At 40.7% G+C, this 16,457-nt stretch overlaps 1 protein-coding gene across 3 annotated transcripts in view; it reads left to right on the top strand.

The window, feature by feature from the left end:
* The first annotated feature begins 631 nt into the window (after window positions 1–631).
* The window catches only part of TBC1D2B (TBC1 domain family member 2B), a 37,408-nt gene continuing 21,582 nt past the window's right edge, over window positions 632–16,457 (top strand). The window contains exons 1-4 of one of the 3 annotated variants that reach the window (XM_075045527.1): window positions 1,284–1,406; window positions 1,746–1,851; window positions 8,432–8,585; window positions 13,760–13,925. In XM_075045527.1, coding sequence (XP_074901628.1) covers window positions 8,450–8,585; window positions 13,760–13,925 — 302 coding nt within the window. In that variant the 5' untranslated portion in view covers window positions 1,284–1,406; window positions 1,746–1,851; window positions 8,432–8,449. Of the gene's footprint in view, window positions 1,407–1,745; window positions 1,852–8,431; window positions 8,586–13,759; window positions 13,926–16,457 lie in introns of all 3 variants that reach the window. The other 2 variants (XR_012652831.1, XM_075045526.1) reach the window with 2 other exon arrangements.

Genomic DNA, 16,457 nt, shown 5'->3' with positions numbered 1-16,457 from the left:
ATTTTGACAGCAAACCTTTTGTGCTGCATTTAAGGTTGGGAATGAAAAGCTGAATGCCATTAAACATGGAATTTTCTCCTCCCATTTTTGGATTATTATGCCACATCAAACTGTTTTCTCTGTACCCAGAGTGTTAGGCATTTTTGATAGAAATAGGCATATACTGCGTTCCAAACGCAAGGAGAAATTACATGAAATTGTGTACCTCCCTGTGACAGCTTGATCTCTTCTCAATCGTTTCCTGTTACTGAAGTTCTCTATTACTAACACTAGAAGTCCCCTTGAGTCCAAAATGTGCTAGACGTTTCAGTGAAACGTGAAAACACAGTTTGGCCTGTAGCCATTCACAAATCTGAACCCTGTGAGCTACAGCTTTTTACCTGCTGCTTCCTCCACGTTCCATAGTTTTTCCCATAAATAATACAATTTGGGAGTGATTTTTAAATGCCCGTCAACAGGCAGAGCAGCCAGGGTTTGGGAAGTAAGATCAAATGCTGCAGAGAGATGGTGGAGGCATCGTGTGGCCCACGCGCTCCTTCGGTTACTGCCGCAGCATCAGGGAAGGTGCTGGGGCAGAGATAAGGTGCGGAGTGGGAGACTACAAATGAGCAATACCGTTCCCAACAAGAGAAGGGTTTTAATCTGATCGTGGGCTAGACCACGGCTTGGAAAATAGTTTTTAATGCAGTCACAAAAGCATTGGAGCCCGGTGGCAGTAACGCCAGGGACGGCGCGTGAGGAGAGCAGGCAGCAGCCCGACGCATATCGAGCCGGGTGGCTTTCCACGTCAGCAGCGGCCGATGTCGCCCCGATTTCCTGGAAGCGGGCCGTACGAAGGCCGACGCTCCCCTCGGGGCTCCGTCTCCGCTGTCCCGGCGGGCAGCAGCGGGGCCGCGCACGGCAGCCGCGGCGGGCCGGCCCCGGGCCTTCGGCTTTGCTCGCGGGGGAGGGCCGGCGGCGCGGCGAGCTGCGCGGGCCGGGCCGCGGCTGCCGCACTACAAGTCCCGTGAGGCGGCGCGGCGCGGGCCGGGCCGGCTCCCTGCGCGGCGGGAGAGGCCGCGTCCGCGGCGAGGCGAGGCGAAGCGATGCCGGCGGCGGGCTCGGAGGGGGAGGAGGGCCCGGCGGGGGAGCAGGCCGGCGGCGGCACCCCCAAGCTGTGCGGGTACCTGCAGAAGCTGTCGGGCAAGGGGCCCCTGCGCGGTTTCCGCAGCCGCTGGTTCGTCTTCGACCCCCGCCGCTGCTACCTCTACTACTTCAAGGGGCCGCAGGAGGCGCTGCCCCTCGGGCGCATCGACATCGCCTCCGCCTGCTTCAGCTACCATCAGCCCGAGGCCGGCGCCGCCGCGGGGGACGAGGGCGCCGCCTTCGAGGTGCACGGCCCCAACGGCGCCGTCGCCGTGCTCAAGGTAGGCCCGGGGGCGGGCGCCCGTCCGCCTTCCCCGCGGGGCGGGATCCGTCCCCCGTCCCCTCAGCGCCGGGGCCGGCTGGGCTGGGGCTGGGGCGGGCGGTGGGCGCCGGGGGCAGCTCGCTCGCTGCCTGCCCCTGAGGTGCCCGGCCGTTCCCCCGCCGGCTCCGGCGCCGCAGAGCGCTGGCTGCGCCTCCAAAGCGGGGCTGTGGTGTTTTTTTTTTTTAAAGAAGAGAAGTAATATGTTGCAAAGGCAGAGTAGATCAGCAATACTGGGCCATCCCTAGTGTTAGTTACGGGTTTTCCTTTTTTTTTCCTCTTCATGATCTTGTTTTTAAAGTGCTCTTCTGAAGGCAAAGAAAATGCGACTGGTGAGCACGATCTGGCTTGGTTGAGTGGGTTCTGTGGAAACGTCTGCGTAGAAAAAAGATTTCCGTGGAAATCTGGTGGGTTGTGGTTTTGGAAGTTGACAGGGTGTGGTTGGTTTTCACTTTTGGGGTGTTTATTTTGAAAAAAAGTGATGTATGGCAGAAGTCTTCATCTAGACTGCTTTGGGAGGAAGGAAGAGGAGGAGGGAGAATTGTTTCCTGATAGTAGCAGAGGCTCCTTATCACATTGCCTTTGCAAGGACTCAGACTCTCACAGGACGAGAGGTAAACGTCAGGATTGTTTTACATATCTTTCCTTTATTGTCATGCTTAGGAAAAAAACCCAAGGAAACCATTTCCACTCAATAAAGAAGAAATAAATTCTCCTGAGTATCCATTATTTTTGATTGCTATTAAGGCATATATTTCCCTCAAGGAATGTTCTTGTGAAAACTCGCGCTCAATGCACGTGAGCTGTGTTCTTTTTTAGCAAGATCCTTAATATTAGAGTATAAGACTTAAAGTTAGTAAACAGCAGAACTTCCTATTGAACATTGGAAAAGGTCTTTCTTATACACTTATTTAATAGTGGAGATTTGAGCAGTGATAATAAATGCTGAGATTGTAGAACATGATTGTGTAAAGGTCTTCAGTATTCCCTTTTGATAAATATAAATGTTTGTCAAAATAAGGAATCATTAACACACTTTACTGAAGAATAAGCAAGTTATTTAACTGGAAAACTAACATGACAATAATTTTAACTATATTTGGTTGAGGAAAAGCAGTGTAATTGGCAGTTTTGCATGCAATCACACGTAAAAACTACTTTTTCTTTGTATCGCTATAACCAAAGTTTTTATTGCTTTCCATGAATCTGCCTGTATAGCCCGAGTGTTCACGTTACAGAAGTTAAAACTGCAGACTTGATGTAAGCTTTGATTTTTGTTAGTTTGAGGGGGTTTTGTTTGTTTGTTTTTAATTAGTATCTAGTGATTTTTATGTGGAAATCTTCAGGAAAAGACATAATGCATGTTTTGTTTTGAGGATTCTTTTTGAATAGGAGGGCCTTTGTTGAGAAACATGTAATTTATGATTAGGATTATAGTGGGAAATACTATATGCCACCTCTGTAATAAATGACTAGTCTGGCAAACAGTACTCTAGCAGCAGCCTTGGGTGTTTTCTGCAGTCATGAAGATACAAATCATACTCAACACCCATGCACAAGCGTAAGGAACAGGGAGTTTCCTTTTTCATATTTTTCTTGGTTTCTTTTAGTTTGTGATGTTACTGCTCTGCCTGTGCTTTTTGTATTCTTTTTTTTCCTGTAGTCTCTAGGAAGGAACCTGCATGGACTGGAGCTCTCTTCATGTGTCCCGTATGGGGATTGAGAAAAGGTGCCAGTTAAGGAAGTCAAGGTCATTTCTGTAATTAGCAAAAAAAAAAAAAAAAAAAAAATTGTGTCATCTCCCTCTCGTATTGTTATGATGCTTGCTCTAAAGTGGCCAAGTGATTGTCCATAAAAATGCTATTATGTTATAGATGTTTATATAATAAAAAAGGAATTAATGAAAAACTTGAGGGATGTTGCAGGACCAACTGGTCTTTTGTGGCTGTGTGATTCACCAAGGGGTAAGGCTTTTGCAGCTGGAGTTAATTTCCTTCTACCCAACAAGATGGTTCTTTAAGGCCTTTAAAAACATTTTTCAGCTAAGTTAGGTAGACACAGAATTAAGAATGAATTCAAGATGTTAAATTAAAAAAAACAAAACACACACCCCCACCCCTCCCGCGACTGATCCAGCCCCTGTTGAAAACAAATGTGATTTAATCTATCAAGCAAACGTTACACACAGAGCAGGAGGAATAAAGTCAAGTCAAATGTATTCTTCACCCTCTAACTCACATGCCTTGTTTTCCTCAATTTGTTGCTCGTTCAAAATTTCCAGATCTTGTGATCTGGTCTTTCCCATTCAGTATTATAAGCTGAGAAGAGCAATAAGAAATAAGCAACTGGAATTCCAGATTGAAATGATGGCACTGTTGAGGAATGCATTATTTCTTTGTAGTACCTCAGTTTGTTGTTAATGTAGTGATTTAATCAGTCTTTGTCATTTAATCGGAGCTGAGGACTGTATGATACACTTGGGGCTTGTTTTTCAGTTTGATAACAATTTTAGGAAAAATCTACTGTAGCCTTTACAGCAAATAAGGCAAATTGTTCATAATTTGGAAGCGTAGGTAACCAGCCTGGCACTTGCATGATTGTAGCTTTTCTATATATTTCCAACAGTTAAAGTGTATTAGAAGTTAAGTGTGTGTAAAAAGCTTTTCCATTTAAAATATACAACACGTACCATCACTTTAGGTAAAGAAGCAGAGAAAATTGTGTACTTCATGAAGTATGGATAGATTATGTTTGAGAATATTTTCATGGAAAGGACCTGATGATGCAAATACTTGCTGTAACAGAATGCTGGTAATACAGTCAAGTGAGTATTTGCCTGTGTTTGCACAGTGAGGTCGGTCATTAAGGGAGAAAAGAATTAGCAGTATGAATATATATAAATGAACAAAGGGGTCATTTCTCATTTATTTTTAAAGCTGTGTCTTATAGTGACACAGTTCACTTTCTTTTGAAACAAACACTGGTCAGTGATGATAGACTGTGTTTCTAGTCACTTCTGCGTGGATAACTTCTTTGTGAGCAGTGGTGAATTGGGAGGGGAACAGAAATTGCACAGACTTCTTTAAGAAAAAACTTTTCTGGGTTATTGGCCAAGTAGTAAACATTCCAGACACTGCAGATTTTGGAGCCCAGATCCTTGAAAGTATTGGGACACCAAACTTGCTAAAATCAGAATTATTTAGGAGCTTTTAGTCTGATTTGTCAATAAACTTTAAGGATGTGGTGGAGATTAATAATGGGGTGCTCAAGCTTAAGTAGTATTGTCGTAGGACCTAACACCATTAGGGCCTAACTCAGCTTAGAAGGTACCTCAGCAGTGAAGGTGATTTGTTTCCTGAGCTGATCCTGCCCTCCCCCCCTCAACTTTCCTGGTTAGTGGTTGCAATGCTTTAATTAAAAATTGGGCTGCCCTCCAAAAAAAGCCATCTGACTCCAAATTTGCTGTTTGAGCATAGCAAGATTAGTAAATCTTAAGAAATGCAAACTTCCCGGTGATGTTCCCTTTTACAAAAAAGCTTAAAAAAGCCTGAGGGAGAGTTTGTCTGTGTTCAGAAGAGGATTGCGGCAAGAATTTTCCTGAGTTTCCTCAAAATGGCACGTTTGCTTGTTGCATTTCTTTGGACTCTTCCAGAAAGTGTTTGATATTGGCATACATGTTCCACCAGTGAGTCCAGGTAGATGATGCCACTGGGTAGTTAGTTTCCCCAAATAATTCTCCTGTTTGTGTCATGTGTGCATCAGAAGGCGGCAGTTACTGCAGCATCCTTAGTGGGAGAATATAGGGGAATGGTTTTAAGTCAATAACAATAATTTGCCATCATTTATATTGAAAAATAATGGGACTCAATGTCTCTTCACTTACAGAGTCTTGGGTTGCTACTGTTGCCTGTAAGTTTGCAATAGTAATTCCTTACGGTGCATCAGTTCGGATGACATTTTAGTGTTTTTTCTTCTCACAGAAATGCCTCCATTAAAATGTGGCTAGCTAAGGTTTGTTCTTACTGCAGTGCCACACAGTAGTTTGTACAAATAAGGATTTTTTTCTGAGATCTGATCGACGCTGCACCTAGTTATATGTTCTGTCTCTCATGGTGGGCAATAGCCAAATACTCAGAGAAGCCATGAGAAATGGGGCAAGCATGGAAGTGTTCCTTTCTCTGACAGGTAAAGTGAGTTAAAAAAAGTTTGCAAATTTGTCTTTTGCTTAAGAGTAGAGGGAGACAAAGTATTCTATGTGTGGTTTTAAAAGAAAAAAAAATCCATTTCAAACAGCAAGCTTCAAAGATTAAATTTGTTTAAACAAAACTCATCTTAACAGAGATTCTCAGGATACTCCTTTACTTGTAAAGTAAATAATTAAGATGCATGTATAAACTCAGCAAAAACTGTTCAAAGGGGGTGGAAAACTCCATAAGAGAAGGAAGACCATGTATGGGAAGGAAGGAAGGCAGAGTAACAGGCAGGGTACAGCTGCAGGGTACCGAGTAATTCTTGGGAAAATTACTTAAAACAGGGGAGTGAGAAACTTGTACTGGTTTGCTATCCTGTTTTATATTGAAGGACCATAACTGCTAACTGACCCATTGTGTAACAATAACATCACTTGTAAACTGAGGATGCGTATGTGCTGCTTGGCAGAGAACAAATGCAATTGGGAATTTAAAAGCAACAACTAGGAGCAACTCCAATAAAATCAATTCATGGTTTTCTAAAGACTATTGGGCAGAGGATAATGGGACAAATTGTGAAAAAGGCTTGTTAAGATGAAGTAGTCATGGGCAGAAGTTAATTGTAGGTATAACTTAGATTTACTCCAGGTGAATTGTCTCATTAGCTATGTTGTGGTAGCAAAGAGAACCACTTAAGTACTACATCCTGTGTTAGTGGAAGCTCTTTGAACTCTTGGTGGTTTTCTGCTGGAGCATAGGAAAACGTTGCTTTTACAAGGCCTGTGTTTGAGTCTATCTAAAGGGTGTATAAGCTCTCAAATTTACTGTAAAGGAGGACTTGCCACTGGATAAAACTTCAAAAGAAATATTTCTATGCTAGAAATAGAAGGGGAGACGTTTACTCTTTGCAAAAAGTGCATGGAGTCTGTAGACTTAAAGCCTGCTGCTGTGGTCATTCCAAAACTGCCGGTGATGGTTGTGTGGATTGATGTTTCCTGCTGTCCAGTTCTTTGACACTTTCTAAGAAACCTCATAGACACTTCTAAACTATTCTTTTCCCATGTCTTTTTTTATGAGGGAAATGTTTTCCTTCAGTTTCCTGTGAGCAATCAAGAATAAATAAAAAACTAATTTCCATTTCAGTTTAGAAGTATCTTGCTTACATACCTTACCAACTGAGAAAAGTGAACCTGCTATGTCCTCTTGTATCACTGTTTGGTTTTTTTTTTTTGCTACTTGATTGGATTTATGAATGTTTATTTGATTTATGTATCTTATGTCTTCTTCTGTGTATGATGTATCAAGAGGAACTGGAGCAGGAGCTCCAGGAGTAACTGTGTCTGTTTTCTGATTAACTTCCTTGCACAGTGCTTCGGAGCCATTTGCTGTAGGATGTTGTGGATGTTAAAGCTCATATGGGTACAAAAAGCCAAATCGTAAAATAAAAAGCTGTCTCTGTGATTGCTAAACACTAAGATGGCAGATTACTGAGCCAGAGAGAGCACCCTGGGGAAACATCAGTTCTTGTTTGCCATATTGCTTATGTTCTGTCTTGTTATTAGCTGCTCTCAGGGTCAAAATATGATGGTAAATGGATCTTCAGTTTGACTAGACCAAAAGTGTTCTCATAGAAAAAAATGAAGACAAATCTGTGCCATTTATGTGCTTCACGTAGCACTTACTGTACTTCCTTTGTAAGGAAATCGGTGTTGTTTGTTGCTCTTCGTTCTTTTGCAGCTGTGCCCTGCACAGGTACCCTCTTCAGTTGTGATAAACAGAACAGGAAGTTATTTGGAATTAAGTTGTCTTTAAAGAGTAAACACAGTCATTTGCCCAAGTAATGAGGGTTTTTCTTTGGTAATGCCACTGACCACTTTTGGAGAAGGTAGGAGAAAGACTGGCTAAAAGGTAAGCACTCTGTGTGCTTACAAGCCGAAGGACTTAGGTGCGTGTCTCTTCACAAGTGTTAACTTTTTGTTCTTGAACCTACCATGTTATTAATGTCGGGTATTTGTTCTAGACAGGCAGCTGAGGATGTATGTTGGAATAAAAACGACTTTTCCAAGTGAGCACCTGCAATGTCAGTTACCATCACTTAGTCTCTTGTTGATATTTGTAGATTGTCATTTGACACACCTTGAAATTACTCTTTTAGCTGTGATTCTTACTGAAGCTTAAAGATGTGTTTGAATTCTTGCTCACTTATTCACGTTAATGACTGTATGCTTGTAGAGTAAATATTCACGTTGAGTTTTTTTTGTTTTAAATGTGATCTTTCCATAGTTAGTTAGCTCATGGGATGATGAGGTAACACAGTATGTAGATTTAGTCATTAAAGTAAGAGGCTTTACTATGCATTATTAATCTGTTGGTTTCTGCTAGTAATAAAGCAAGTTAAAAAAAGAAAATGAGAATCTTCCGGAGTGTGTATGAGAGCTTTTTTTTTTTTCATAATACAGTTTTGTAGTTATATATTTAAACGCTTTGTGTGTAAAATATAAAATGCTGCTGCTGCGTTCTCTAATGTTTGAGTGTAAAACTGGAGAAAAAAAAATGCATGTGACTATTTCTAATGGAAAATGGATTTGGCATGGAAGTCAGGGATGTGTATGTGTGCACAAGGTACATCTAGTATGTTAGTGGTAGTTTCTGTTAAATAATATTGGTTTTGGATGATGATACCTTGCTGGTCTGCAAATTATCTGGGTTGGTTTTTCTTATTGCACTTGGAATTTCTGTATTCATATACCAAAGAGACACACTGATCTCATCAGTGCTCTGGTTCTTTGTGTTGTAGGCTGCAACTCGTCAGGATATGACATACTGGCTTCAGGAACTTCAACAGAAGAGGTGGGAATATTGTAACAACCTTGACGCAGCAAAAAGGGACAGCCGAACTTCCCCAACACCAAGTGACTTTTCCAAAGGTCTTGTTGCCAAAGACAACCCTGGTAGGTTGAAAATTTGAGTAAAAACAGAATGCATGTTTCTGTTCGTTGTCAGTTAATCAGTGCAAGGCATAGCACCGGGATAGAGAAGTCTTAGGAAGTTTTTTGTCACAACTTGTTATCAAGTAACTCTATGTAAACTTTGCCTATGTTCATGATGCTAAAATTATTTAACATAAATGTAATTTTATGTGTGATTTCATATCTCTTATGAAAACTGTTGATTTTAAAAACAGATTTTTAGAAATGAAGTAAAATGGAGTAGTCCTATGGCTAGGTGTCATTAAGTGGCAAAGTACAGTTTAGGTTAGATAAGTTGTCTTTTAGCAGTTGCAATATCTTAAAAGCTTAGTGTGTTAAGTATCCTGAGATGTAACTCCATTTTTTAATGGGAACGGGTATATTTTGAATTCTGAATGACCATACTTTGTTTCTGAAAAAGTATGGTGTGGTGAATCTGTCTGACTGTGATAAAAATTTCCTGCCTTTTAAAACTGGAAGGCAGTTTGTACTGATACTACGTAAGTGAAATTCAGTCTCTGCAATACCTTTAGCCAAGCAAAATGTAATTTTAGACTAGTGTCAGAGTTACAAAAACATATCAGTGTATTATACAAAGTTATTCTGCATTTTTTACGACATTGGTCAGGCAGTTCTGAATTGTTTTATTCGTGAATCATTACAGAAATGGATTCCTTCCTGATTTCTGTTACCCATAAATAAGACTGAGTAAAATCCTGTTCTGTGCCAAGTTAGATGTGTTAGTAAAGCTCTCTTGGGTTTAAACAGAGTCTTGATGTCAGACATATTTCATCAACAGATTTTATATTTTGTTGATTTCAGTTTGCTCATACTGCAAAACCAGAAATGTTAAGCTGTGGTCTTCCCCACCCTTCTCTCCCCTCCCCTGCTTCAGATCCCATGCTGCAGTATTGTCCTCTAACCCAGTTTACTGCTTTCATTTGAGGGCAGTCTGCTTGCTCAACCACAGCTGCCTTGAGAGTTTGTGTTTTTGTAGGGGCTCAGCTTGATGTTTCAGCTACACCAATCTAACGGCTAGTCACTACTTAAAGAAAAGCCCAGCTCTCTCCCTTGATCTAGCACCGGTGCTAGTCTCACCCTTCCTTATGCTAGTGCAGGGACCGCAACTAGCAGGAAACATCTTTTTCTCCAGGTTAGTTTTTGGCCAATGTAGCTTCCTGTAGGAACAGATGAATGCCAGGATTAGCTCAAGAGAGTTGTTGAGAATGCAAAGTGGGATGGTTTTAGACCACCTTTCTGGCAGCAGACAGTCTGGTTAGCAGCTTCTCAAACCATATGCTGCAAGAACACAGGTATTGATGTGCAAAGATATAACAGCTTGCAGGTGTTGGAAGGGGTAACAGGCTTTTGCTCTTTCAAACCTTTGCCTTCCTACCTTCAGCCCTTCATTTTCTGCTATGTAATCTCCCTTTTTGTATTTTGTGGTGTTTTTCTGATCCTGTGCTGAGTTGGTTGAGTTCAGAAGTTAGCCAGAAAGGAATGTTGTTGGTTTTTTTACTGCTAGGTTGATGAGTGGAATATATTTACTGGGCAATCAGGGGACTTCCAGAGCTGATGCAAGGGAGGGAGCAAGGCATAGTGGCTAAATACAGGAAGGCAGAGTGAAGGGGCAGGCAGGACTGCCCTCTTTTGGCAGCAGACTGTTGGATCAGATCAGCTATAATAAGTAACTCGGCCCCAAAACTCTGTTCTTTCTTGTTTGTGCTACTTCCCTCAGAGCTTAAGTACAGTGTGAAATTAACCTGCTGGCACTGTAGTCTGTGTAGGTACTGTTCCCTCACTCCTGTTTTGCATCAGATCTAGCAATTATAATCCAGTCACTTTAGATCACTGAACTGATATTTTCCTTTCTTGTAAATTGTTGGGGGTTTTCTGGATCAGCAAGCTGAGCCATTTGTGGTTTGGTTTTTTGTTGTTGTTGTTGTGGTGGTTTGTTTGTTTATATGTTTTTTTTTAATTGTTAGTATTAAATCCAGTGCAGGGAATGCCAAGATAAAATGCATGGGCTGAGTAGACCCATCCATTTCAGGGCCAGCCTGCAGTTAAACTACATTGTGTAGAATTTGGAACTACATCTAGAGTATCTCATTTTTGAGGACAAGTCACAATGATGACTTTGTTGTCAACTGAAGTGTTTAAGTAGGGATTTCTTCTGGGGAAAGTGCAGAGAGCCTGAATGATTGATGATTGTTTCTTTTTTTTTTTTTTTTAACAAGTATTCTAAAAGTTTCCTGTAGAGTTGAGGGACTCTTTAAGGCTGTGATTCCATATTGATGACTAAGATATGTGTCTTGCATTTAAAAAAAAAAAAAAAAGTGAATGTGCATTTGGTGTGCTTTATACTGGAGCATAGAAATTGGTTTGTTTTGCTAGTGCTTGAATACAGATGCTATCACTACTATTTTAAATGGGGAAGTAGCCCGTCTTTATTTCAGAAACAAAATTGCTCACTGTAGTCCTGCCTGTTTTGTCCTGTTCTCCTTCCCTCCCCTCCCACCACTGCCCCCCTCAGTTTAGGAATCTGCACTAACTGGAACATATGTAAAGCTAAGGTACTGCTTTATGGATCAGGCTTGTTAAGTTTTTAAGAATTTTCGAGGTAGTGAAAGTATTCTTCAAAAGTATACAGTAAAAGTATTTTTCAAAGTGGGCTGTGGGAAAACTAATGTTAAGAAAATTATTCTGTAGTATTAGTCGTGGAGCTGCCTTACTACTATGGAAGTCAACTAAATGATTTATTCTTTACAGGATATGGGATTTTTTTTTTCCTTGGAATTGATTGAATGTTAACGTAGTTTTTATAATTTCACTTCTTAATTATGCTGTTCCTCAAGTCTTAATTTGAATTAATAAAAAATGGTATGTCATGTATTTATAAGATTGTTGTGTTTTGAAATAAGTTTAAAAACAAGATTATTTTTTTCATGGTGATTGCATTAACAACCACATTACATTGTTGTGCTGTACCTGCTGTGTAGTCCATACCTCTAACCAATCAGCTGGCTGGTATGAGCAGGGGATTATGTACAATGAGCAACCTCAGGAACTCAGAGAAGATTCAGCCAGACTGATCAGCCTGTCTGTTAGAGGAAATGGCTTTTATTAGAAATTCAGCTCTTGAGCAATTCATTTACCTGGGCCATACTATGAAGAGATTTTGTAGTCTTGTCAGATCATACAGGTAGAAGATGAAACAAGCTCTAAGTATGAAAACAGCATGTTAGTATTCCAGCCTGGTTTTGGGTACCATTAAGTTTTTGGTGTGTGGTTGTTGGGTTTTTTGAGGGGCAGGGGCATGGGGTTGTGTGGGTTTTTGTTTTTTTTTATTTGTTTGTTTGTTTGTTTGTTGTAGTTGAAACCTATTCTGTTATCTTCCCCTTTATTAGACAGTGAATATGATCAGAAGTTAGTTTTATCTAGCTTATCCTAGCTGAATTTTGTTCAACTCAAACATCCAGGGTCCAAAAAAATCTGAAATTTAGTTTGGCCGATAAGGCACTGAAGAAGTTTCTATCAGCACTGTTCATAAAATACGTCAAGGCAGTGTAATTTGTACCTATATTTGAAAGATGACATGATATACTTCTGTTTCAGATACCATTTTTCAAGGGTTTGAGAGATTTGTAGTGCCAGTGATGTTTGATATATCATATTTTTTCCTCACAAAATGGTCTGTCTTCCTACTCCTAATCTTCGATATGGGCTAAATAAAAGTAACCATCTGCTGAGTAATTGGAGGGTACAGCTTACTTAAAGATGGCCTTGCTGCTAGTGCCAAGTTATCGTCAGAACAAAGACTGAAAGGCTAACCAGTGATAAAAGAGGGTATTGTGATTTCCCAGGGTTTTTCCCTTCTTGCAGAGAATCATTTCAGTCAGAAGCCTGTCTGATGTGTTACTTTATAATATAACTGCTCAATCAAGTCTGAGAGTGTTCTCAAGACTTTTTAATCCACATCAGTTCTTCATGAATGATACAGGGAAGGGTCTGAAAATGACATTTGAGCTTATTTTTAACTTGCCTGTTCAGAGAGTTTGTAGAAGGCCATAAACCACTTTATGCTTCTCTATAATGCCTTTGCTATTCATAGTGTATTCCATACTCTGCATTTCCTATTCCCTCTGCCTGCTGGAGGAGGGGTGAGGGAGAAAGCAAGCTATCTGGGGTAATGGAAACACTGAGGTAACATATATGCTACAGATTATACAGCACGTGTTGGATGGTGTATGTGGTATGTTGGAGACCTGGCTAGCTGTTTTGGATGAGCTTGGATCCTCTGGACTTTATTAGCTCTGGCTCAGGGCTAGTGCCAGTTCTTGGCTGGTTCCTGTGGAGGCATTCAGAGCCTGTGTGAGTTTGCTGGCATGTGTGCAGTGCTGGGCCTGAGCTGCACGTCTGCATGGCTCTGTGCCTGAGCTGTAGATTTGCTGAAGTGCACAAGAGAGTTTGGCTGAATGAATTTAGGTATGGCTGCATTCAGCTTAACCAGAGCTAGTAAATCTTCACTGAGCCAATAGGTCTCTGACGTGTCTGCAGTGCCCATGCTAATGTTCTTGGCTCTGGGAGCGCCCAGGCTGAATTTGCACAGAGCTGGCTCAAGTCCGTAAAGCTCATTGACTTGCAGCAGCAGTGTCACTTTTGGGATGAGTAACTTCTAGGATGAAACGCACCCTGGAAGCTGTGTTATAGTATTTTTGTGACACTATTCCTAACTTAGGAGTTCTGATAGACCTGAGCTTGTTTTACAAGGGAGTTTTGTAGATTAATAGAATTAATCACCTTAATTTTTATGGCTTTGTAGCAGCTTAACCTAGATGAATCAATATTGGCTAATTGAGATTGTATATCACTCATGAAATAATGCTTCATGAGCATCACACGAGTCCTGTTATTAGATGTATGTGGCTGCACTGAGAGCTCACTGAGGAAAACACTTCGCTATTTTTAAAGTTCATTTGAACAGAGCGTTTTATAAAGTTATGTTGCAATTTAAAATAAACCCCTAACTACATTGCTAGCAGGCTTAGTAGTATATGACTTTATATGGCCACTATTCTTTTACTTACTGAAAGTTTTGCCTATTTTTCTTTTTCTCTCTTTCTCTCTTTATCTCTCTCTTTTTTTTTTAAATGTAGATTTGAGTATCCTAAGTCAAAATGCTTCAGCAGAGAGAGCTAGAAATATTCTAGCTGTGGAGACTTCTCCTACAGACCTGGTGGGGGAACAAGCAGCTTCCCAACCTGCACCAGTCCAACCAAGTGCCATCAATTTCTCGCTTAAACAATGGAGTACCGAAATCAAGTAAGTTGGGAAGATGGGAGAAAGAGTTATCATGAGATTGATAGTTGCTGGCAGAGACTATTTCCTACTGAAAGATGTATGTATGTGGTAGGCAGAGCGTTTTAGAAGAACTGAGGGTGATGGGGTGGATCAGTACATTGGACTGTATCTTTTCAAGTAAACTGTTTCTTTATTCTACTTATTTGTTTGAAGGGCATAGCTGATCATCATTGTGTAGCATTACTGATACCTGAAAGGGAGACTCAAGTCTTGTAAAGCACTTCTAGTGATGGCTTTGCTTTCTGAACCCAAACAGGGAGCTGGGAGTTGTATTCTCAACTAGTATTGCTTTTTATCCTTCATTGTGTAATGGAGCTAATTGCTAGCATTGCAGTAGCCATAGTATTTAGTGCTTATGAAGTATTTTTAGTGATGAAAATCAAAACAACATAAATCATTCTTCTTAATTTTCTTCTTAAAAAAGCAAAAGCACCTGGCACAGACTTGAAATCGATGTAATTTGAATTCCTGAGCAAAAATGTGGCAGACCCCTACTGAACAACAGCAAAACCATGTCTTATCCCCTCACTTTTAATGAGTTTGCTCTTTAGTATTAATTGCTTTAAGGAAAGCAGTCCTACTGGTTTTCAGCTCTCCCGTTACAGTTTCTTTCTAAATGTTTTTACACTTTGCCCACATAGATAGATCTTCCGCTTTACTCAAAGGCTATTACAGTGCTATTACAGAGCAGTTCACAGAGCAGAGCTGTAGCTTTGGCTAACTAGACCACATCCTTCTTGAGCTGTGAGTAAAATGTTGTTGTTTTCATCAGCACTGTTGAGTTAAACATGTTCCTTTTAAAGCTTCCTGTTAAGCACAGAGATCTGAAAGGTTACAAAGTGTTGTTGGTTTTGGTTTTTTTTTTTTTTTAGACTGCTGTGTAGACCATCATTTAAGTTCTAGAAAAGATGACTTATGGCTGGATTAAGAGATATATAAATCCTGTTACTACGTGTCCTGTTTAAACTGGTAGTCTTCTATGTTTTCTTGGGTTTGCATAGCCACTTTGCTTTGGTAGAACTTAAATTTGGTCATAATAGAAGGAAGATAACATGAAACAATTTCTTTTAGGTGAACTCCTGTATACTTGAAACAAGTGTTTCCAGCTTTTAAAAACTTTTTTTTTTCCTTTCCTTTCCTTTTTCTGAATTGGAGATGGATACACTTCGGGGAAGTCTAGCTAGAGAGCAGTGTCAGGGCAAACTGCCCTGTATTGCCTGGCTGGTGTGTGTTAATGTTTCTTTGTAACTGAGCAGAGAGGCAACAGTGGAGTTGTGGATTGGGAAGCTCTTTTGGTTGGAGGGAAATGTTTCTGGTGGCAGTGGCCCAGCAGATACTGCAGGACGGTATTCAAGAGTTTGCCTTTCTCTGTATAGCTGTGGTCCTAATGGCTTGGAGTCCTTGCAGATCTCTGGGAATAAACATGTAAGAAGATTTCACAGTGAAGGTCTTTCAGGCTGAATGGCACCCTCCCCCATTCCACTCTTCCTGGAGATACTCAGCTGCAGTGGTTCATCTGTCTGAAAACATTCCTGTGAAAATAACATTGATTGTATCTACTAACAGATTTATTTTTTTTTTTTTTTAATTCGGGGGGGGGATTATATGGAGTGCTCTAGTGCCCCCATGTGCTCTAAATTTTAAAGCAGGCATTCCCCCCTACAAACTGATACCTGTGCAAAATGGTGTGTTTGTCAGGATTGCTTGTTTTGCTCAAACATCCTCTTCTGAGCTTTTGAAAAGTCATTTTGCAGAGCATTTACTGAGCCAGCAGCTAAAAACTGAAGTGTGTGTGATGTGTACAGTTGTGCACTATCTCTGGCCATGTATCCTACCACTGGCATAAGAGTCTGATAACCTTGTCAGAAGCTCTTTAGCTGCATTGTAATATGCTAGAATCTCTGACACTTATTCACATTAGCATACACTTTGCAGTGACATGTCTTAAAAGCTATGGACTAGCATTATGCCTGCCTGTTTTGAGCTAGCAGGTCATAAGCCCTTAAGTTCCTCTATCTAGTAATATAAATTTGCTCCAAGACTTGAGTCTGTAGCAGTTTTCGCAAGAAAGGTCAATTTTCTTCAGCATAGGTTTGGTTAGGGGCAAGTGGATTTTCCTTCTAATGGCTATCCTCAGTTGCTCCAGAGAGGGGTAGGGCATGTAAAATCTTAATTTGGATTTATTTTGCGTAAGTATGAAAGATGATCATAACTACATGCTTCCACTCCCCATATCTTTTGTTCGTTCAATCCTGCAATGAATGATGCCCAATTAAGAAGCAAAACTATTCAGTAATGGTGCAAGGATCCTTCAGATGACGGCCTTTCTCATTACACAGCTTTGGTTTATGCTCAAACTGTTTTGAATGGAACTCCTATGAAAAAGCATTAAGTGGTCCTGTAAGTCTTGTATTTTAACATGTGCAATCTCATTTGTCACTTCTTGATTGACAAGCAATCTTCTTTTACTAGGCTGAACAGCATTCATTCAGT

The sequence above is a fragment of the Buteo buteo genome, chromosome 13, assembly GCF_964188355.1.
Source record: "Buteo buteo chromosome 13, bButBut1.hap1.1, whole genome shotgun sequence".
NCBI lineage: Eukaryota > Metazoa > Chordata > Aves > Accipitriformes > Accipitridae > Buteo > Buteo buteo.
This window is presented reverse-complemented; position numbering and strand designations above follow the sequence as displayed.